The sequence below is a fragment of the Babylonia areolata genome, chromosome 5 (genome assembly GCF_041734735.1).
Source record: "Babylonia areolata isolate BAREFJ2019XMU chromosome 5, ASM4173473v1, whole genome shotgun sequence".
In the NCBI taxonomy this organism is placed as follows: Eukaryota; Metazoa; Mollusca; class Gastropoda; order Neogastropoda; family Buccinidae; genus Babylonia; species Babylonia areolata.
The window spans coordinates 40,363,372-40,370,871 of NC_134880.1; the positions used below are offsets into that span (position 1 = coordinate 40,363,372).

At 42.9% G+C, this 7,500-nt stretch overlaps 1 protein-coding gene across 1 annotated transcript in view; it reads right to left on the minus strand.

Moving 5' to 3' along the window:
- The window catches only part of LOC143282063 (uncharacterized), a 35,096-nt gene that overhangs the window by 3,582 nt on the left and 24,014 nt on the right, over positions 1 to 7,500 (minus strand). The window contains exons 5-10 of the mRNA XM_076587515.1: positions 7,181 to 7,389; positions 5,133 to 5,426; positions 4,236 to 4,373; positions 2,292 to 2,492; positions 1,051 to 1,152; positions 1 to 120 (exon numbers count right to left, since the gene is read on the minus strand). The exon at positions 1 to 120 is cut by the window's left edge and continues 24 nt beyond it. Of these exons, the coding sequence (XP_076443630.1) occupies positions 1 to 120; positions 1,051 to 1,152; positions 2,292 to 2,492; positions 4,236 to 4,373; positions 5,133 to 5,426; positions 7,181 to 7,389 (1,064 nt within the window). The remainder of the gene's footprint in view (positions 121 to 1,050; positions 1,153 to 2,291; positions 2,493 to 4,235; positions 4,374 to 5,132; positions 5,427 to 7,180; positions 7,390 to 7,500) is intronic.

The following is a 7,500-nucleotide window of genomic DNA, read 5'->3' on the forward strand; positions in this document are numbered from 1 at the left end:
TTCAAACGACATTTGGAAAGCAACAATGTCAAGGTCAGCGTCTAGTACTTCCTGCTTCAACTGCACATGTTCCTGGGGCCTCTTCATCTTCCGGCCAAACATTACTGGCCGACTTCCTTTCTGTAACGATTGAATGAAACAAAGGAAATAACACACTGACTAAGACTCTTTTTTTAAAATTACGCATATGGAACAGCAAAGCACAGCACACCATGATACAATACAAATACAGAACAGAACTGTTCAGTACAGTACAGTCCAATAATAGAGTTCAGCACAAAACGGTACAGCATAGCACAGCGCATCACAGTACGGCACAGCACAGTACAGTACAGTACAGCACAGTACATTATGGCAAAGCAGTTTTGTATAGTACAGTATGGTACAGTACGGTACAGCACAGTACAATACAATATAGCACAGTACAGTACAGTAAAGTACAGGACAGTACAATACGATGTAGCACAGTACAGTACGGTACGGTACGGTACAGTACATTACAGAACAGCACAGTACAGTATGGTACAGTACAGCACAGCACAGTACGGCACAGTACAGCACAGCACAGTATAGTACAGTACAGGGCGGTACAGAAGTCCGGCACAGTACAATGTCGTACAGCACAGCACAGCACGGCACAGCACAGCACGGTACAGTACAGCACAGCACAGTACAGGACAGGACAGTACAGCAGTCCAGCACAATTCAGTGCCGTACAGCACAGTACAGTAGGGTACAGCACATGCAACACAGTACAACACTGAAAGATACAACACGATACACCTACATCGCAGTACAGTACAATATAGTACAGCAAGACACAGCACAGAACATTTCAGTACAGTACAGTTCGGTATAGTTTAATACAGTACACAACAGTACAGTGCAATACACTAATGCAAAGCAAAGCAATATAATATCCATTACGCAACACAACACAATCCAATGTAAAGAAATAAACTGCATAAAGAACAGAATATATCTTTAATCCTAATTAACCAGCGGGAACCCCAAGCCCCTCTCTCGTGTGTCCAAAGCAACGCTACGCACCACTGTCATGGAATCGGGAGAAGAGCCGTGTCGCTCTAACAGGTCCAGAATTTCTGGATCGTCCATGAACAGGTAGGCGTAGTGCAGAGTAGTCCGCCCCAGCTGATAAAACAAATACACAGTCACAACGTGAATTAAATTGTCTTGTCTTGTCTTGTCTTGTCTTGTCTTGTCTTGTCTAGTCTTGTCTTGGCCTGCATTGGAGTGGAGTGCTGCTTGTGGTAACGATTCCGCCTAGGAAGCGAGACAACCTAAGCATACATAGACTAACAAGTTCGAACTGCACACTCGCCAGTATTTTCTGGTCTGAACGCTAGTCACTCAGTTGAGACGATAAACCGAGGTCCCGTGTGCAGCATGCAAAGGAAGCACGTAAAAGAACCCACGGCAACAGTGGGGTTGTCCCTGACAAAACTGTATATAAAAATCCACTTTGACAGGAACACAAATACACTTGCAGACAGAAAAAAGGTGGTACTGCACATATGTGACGTGCTGGAAAGAGCAGTCCAGATTTTACACAGCGAAATCCGTTGTGACAAAACGTCTAACAAAACAATAGTACATAATATAATAGTATACAATACAAAACAATCAACAGGTAGGTATAGTGAAGAGTCCGACCCAACTGATAAAGCACACAGTCATAGCGTGAATTTCTGAATGTAAACTTGCCAATAGGGCATTTATACATGCACATAATTATAATACACAAAACCGGGTATTAAAAATGCACATAAAACGACGCACGCTCGCATATACTTACATTTCATGAAAGCGAACACATATGGATGCAAGACAAACATTCTCTATTCAGACTCTAAATAAACTCTGATAATAATTATATATAAACACTCGCAAAGGCGAAAACAAAAAGGAATTTCACACACACACACAGACACACACATACGCGCGCGCGCACACACACACACGACCGCAAACAGAATACACACACTGAAAAAAAAGCTTAAACACACACACACACACACACACACACACACACACACACACACAATCTACACACACATGCAAGTTATCTCTTTTCCACCCAACCCCTCCCCCCAACACACACACACACACACACACACACACACACAGAACTGGCCCTCTGCCTACCCCCACCCCCACACACATACATTCACGCACGCTATCCCAATCCTTCCCAATGGCCTAATATAATACTCCCCTCTCACCCACCCCACCCCCACCCCACCCAGTAGCCCATCACAAATGACACTCACGCTGTCAGCATGCGGCACACAGCTGGGACACTGGAGGGTCAAGTGGATGACAAGGTCGCGGTGACCCAGCATCAGAGCCTTCAAAAGGGGCGTGCGGCCACAGCGGTCCCTGCCCTGCGCGTACTTCTTGCATGACAGCAGTCTCTGCAGATCCGATTGGTTGTTTTCCTCCACCGCGCGGAACACACGTGCCACGTACGCCTGTTGTGATTGGTCCAAAACTATTATGAGCTAAACTGAGTCTGCCATTGAATGGATGTGACCATGTCTGTGTTGATAGGACTGCTGTGTGTCGCGTGTGTTATTACAATGACATAAATGTTGGCGTAGAGGTGCTCTGATTGTCGAGCAAGAAAAAAAAATCAGCGATATAGTATGAAATAATTATTTGAAATGAGTTTTGTTATCCTCTTTTTTTTATATCCATTTATTCTTAATTTCTAGATTCATGTAAAATCATTGGGGGAATGTGTGTGTGTGTGTGTGTGTGTGTGTGTGTGTGTGTGTGTCCTGCTGTTATACCACATTTTTCAGCTCTTTTTTTTATTTATTTCTTTTTTTTATAATGTCAAGATGCAGAAAGAACAGAGTATATATATCAGGCATTGTCTTTTGTACTTGGGAAATAATAGAAATGTCCGAGAATCAACAAAAATTTAATATTTCTCTCCGTTTCCCGTCCATTGGTCCCGTTGTTCTTGTGTCGTGGCCTTGTGTTTATGGGAGGTAATCGTTCATGAACATATGGAAACATTATAGTTAGGTCCCTTCACTTTATTGATCACTTTTTTCACATCACGCGCACCATACCACAACAATTTCTGAGTTTAGGTTTTTGATTAATAGTACATCATTATGAAATGTTCCACCATTTGTAACCAAATTAAAGAAGAGGTAATTTTTTGCCTCATCAATGCAGACCTGTACACCAGAGTTCTATCACTCAGTGCTTTATGTGAATGCAACTTCTTTGGGGAGAACTACTCCAAAATATTTTGTTTATTGTTAAAGTCCAATAATGTACACGGGGCAAGTATGACTTGTTTAATCATTGCTAATAAAATTTCCCAAAGAAAAAAGGAAAAACATTTTTAAAAAATTGATGAGAAAAAGCATAATTTTTTAGGGAACACACTTTGCTTTTTGTTTTGTCTGCTGATCAAATATCCCACCGCTGAACCAAAACAGAAAAAAAGCAAAAGAAAATGCGTATACATATAAGTCTGCACATGTATATCACTTTTTTGTCTCTGTGTTCAAAGATCCACACAGGTGACCGAAAAAAACTGATTAAAGGCGTGTGTTGTACGGGTGTGTAATATATGATGGTCTCTCGTGTCAAACTGTGAACATCGTTCAGAGGAGGCAACTGCTGTCCGGACTATCTGGCCGGGTTTGGTAAAAGTGGAGTGTCTTGCCCAAGTTACATCCCTTATATTTTGATGTATTGTAGTCAGTCGTGTCCAACCATGAACAACCAGAACAGCAGAGGAGTCAACTGCTGTCTAACTATTTGGGCTTGAATTTGATTATAGTGGAAAGTGTTTAGCCACCAATGTTACGTCCCCACTCTCTTGGCCAAGAGGGTTTTAGGACAGTCGGCGTTGGGGATGGTCCCCAAAGGCCAACTAGCTCCCAAGGCTGCAGCACTTAGAGCCAGTGCAATCTTGCCATCTAGTTTGAGAGTCATAGTCCTTCAAAAATAAATCCCTTATATACGGGTGTATTAAGTCCTTGACTGCCGTGCCCGTAGAATTCTGGGTCACCGAAGACATCAAAAGAAGGGAAATAACTGTGGAAGGCTGAAATTTCACACTATTGATTTAGAGTGGTATATCTCCAGTCCATTGGCTGATTGTTCTGGATGTTGTTTTATGACTTGAAACATTACTTTCTGCTTTTTTGTGCATGGCAGTCAAAGGGTTAAACGGGTGAACCCCCAACCTGAATGGGTTGCTGCAGACGGACAATCTCCACGAGCTGACGGGTGGAGTGTTTCTTGGCGAAGTCCACGGCCAGCAGACCGTTCTTGTCCTTGATGTCACCCAAGTGGTCATAGTCCTCCAGGATCAGCTGTTCCACCTGCAACACCACAGGTGTTCCCGCTGCTTGTGGGGTATGTGTGATGTTTTTTGGTGGTGGTGGTGGTAGTGGCAATGGTGTTCCTGTTATTAGGTGTGGTGTTGATGTTCTGTTTTGAATTTTGTGTAGAAGCGGTTTTTTGTTTGTTTGTTTGTGTGTGTGTGTGTGTGTGTGTGTGTGTGTGTGTGTGTGTGTGTGTGTGTGTGTGTGTGTTAGAAAACGGATCATGTGATTTGATAGACATGTATGTTGTGTAAGATTTTTTGTGTGAAGTCATTTCGTGTCAAAGGTAATGAGATAAATTCGCAAATGGGAAACATTATTTTTTTAAACTTTATCAAATTTTCTAACAATTGTGGTGATTATTCTATTTAGCGCTTTAGTCATCGATCCCTCTCTCTCTCTCTCTCTCTCTCTCGCTAGCTAGCTAAGTCTCTGACTCTCTTGAAGCTGGTATGTGTGTGGGATAAATCTAAATAAGCGATTACATGAATTGTGTTGATGTTTGAATGGATGGTCGATTCATCCAATATCAGGTATAATTACAAGATTTGACTGATGTTTCTTTTTCTTCTTCAGGGTCGTCATGTGATATTCCGGAGTGTAAGACTATTCGGATATTTTGTTTTGTTTCGTTAATTTCTACTTGATTATATACACACAACATATGAATGCTTACTCCACTTCCCTCATTAAAAATAAAAGTTTGTTCATCCTGTGTGTGTGTGTGTGTGTGTGTGTGTGTGTGTGTTAACAAACCTTGAGAAACTCTTTGCTCTTGATCAGCTTCAGCACGTGACTGTCAATCATCCGGACGTAGTCAGGGCGCTGTAACCTCGCGGCCCAATCCCTCGCCGTCATCCCGTGCATGTCACGTGACGCCACGTTAACCCCGGCGTTCAAGATGGCGTTGACGATCTCTTCCGGTTCCTCTCTGGAGATGGCTTCGAACAGGACTGTCTGCCCCTGTGCATTCCGTGCAGAGAGGTCGGACCCTTGGAGGATTCTGATGATGGTTTTGTTCTCTCGTGGTCTGTAAGGGCTGTCGAGGATCTGCTCGTTAAGAAAACATATAGGAAGAAAGAAATATTATTTCATTATCAGTTAAACGTTCTTTACTGAAATTAAAAATCTTTCGACATCTGTCACCATCATTCACAGAATATATAAAATCAAGCCCAACACAATCATTTTTGTGTATGAACATGCACTCCAGCATTGGTCTACACAGCCACAGCTGGAAGTGCAATGCCCGGCAGTGACTACATTTCTGGTGCAGCCATCGTCTCTCTCTCTCTCGAGATGGAAGGAGGCTGACGACGACATGTTTAAAACCGGAACAAACAAAAAATAAACATGCACTGTGCACATATGAGCACATAAGAATGTCGATTTTGGTGCATATTCAAATGCAAATTTCGATGTTTTGTGGACCCTACAATACACGTACTTAAGTAGTTAGTACCATGCAATGCGACATGCCATGAATATTGATTATGTAATGTACACTGTGTGTGTGTGTGTGTGTGTGTGTGTGTGTGTGTGTGTGTGTGTGTGTGTGTGTGATATAGTATATTTCTGGGCGAGATATTTCTGCATTAAATTAAACCTGAAAACTTTTAAATTATTCCGTATTATATTTGTGTGGTGAACTTTCGTTTTTTTTTATCGGCTCCTTAGGTGTTGTTTTTTTTATTTATATATATAAGGATACTGCGCTTATCAAGTGCTATTCATGATTATGCAATCACCAGTGTCAGTAAAAGGACATTTAAAAAAAAATCCATTCAATTTATGATTATGCTGATCAACAATTCATATGTACAGTGTTGATATTGCTGCATCTGTCCTTGCTGTTCAGCACGCACTTGGCGCACTGTAAAAGAAACCATGACGACAAAAGTGTTGTTCTCTGACAAAATTATGCAGAAGAAATCCACTTTGATAAGAACACGAATACATATCCATGCACTCAAGTCCTGACTAAGCGCGTTGGGTTATGCTGCTGGTCAGGCATCTGCCTAGTAGATGTGGTGTAGCGTATATGGATTAGTCCAAACGCAGTGACACCTCCTTCATAAACTGACACTAACACTGTCCTTGTTTATCTGACTTGGCAATACTTACGTAACGAGTGCTACTGACATTGTAACAATCATATAACAGTTTGCTAGCATTATTGTGTCTATACACACAAGACATTGTCGATCATACTGGCGTTTCTATTGATCAACCCAACATGTTGCAGTCTGTTCATGGCATTTTGTCAATATGATTCCGTGTGTGTGTGTGTGTGTGTGTGTGTGTGTGTGAGAGAGAGAGAGAGAGAGAGAGAGTGTGTGTGTGTGTGTGTGAGTGTGTGTGTGTGTGTGTGTGTGTGTTTGTGAGAGACAGACAGACAGAGCGACAGGAAGAGACTGTCAGACAGACAGACAAACACAGATACAGAGAGAGCAACAGAGAGACAGAAAGACAGACAGACAAACAGACAGACAGAGACAGAGCGACAAAGAGACAGAGAAAGAGACTGAGACAGAGAGACAGACAAACAGACAGACAGAGAAAGGCAGACAGACATACAGACACAGACAGAGCGACAGAGAAAAAGACTGAGACTGAGACAGAGACAGACAGAGCGACAGAGAAAGAGACTGAGACTGAGACAGAGAGACAGACAGAGCGACAGAGAAAGAGACTGAGACTGAGACAGAGAGACAGACAGAGCGACAGAGAAAGAGACTGAGACTGAGACAGACAGAGCGACAGAAAGAAAGAACGACAGAGCGCTGAACAGAGATCCCACCCACATGGAAGAACAGGGGTCGGGGTGGCTGGTTGGGCAAGGGAGCGAAGAGAACAGAGGTGTTGGGGTGAAGTTCCATAAGCGCGTCCACCGCATCGTAGGTATTGACCTCCCAGGTGGCAGCCAGAAGCGGCTGGGGCACTTCAGGACAGTCCTGGAACCTGGCCTGGTAAGACACGTCCGCTGTGTCCACGTCGAAGTTCACCAGGATGCCTGCAACACGGTTCTGGGCAGTGCAGTGCATTGCAATGCCGTGTTGTGTTGTGCTGTGTAATCTGTGTTGTGCTGTATTGCACATAATGTCTTGTACTGCTCTATCTGTAA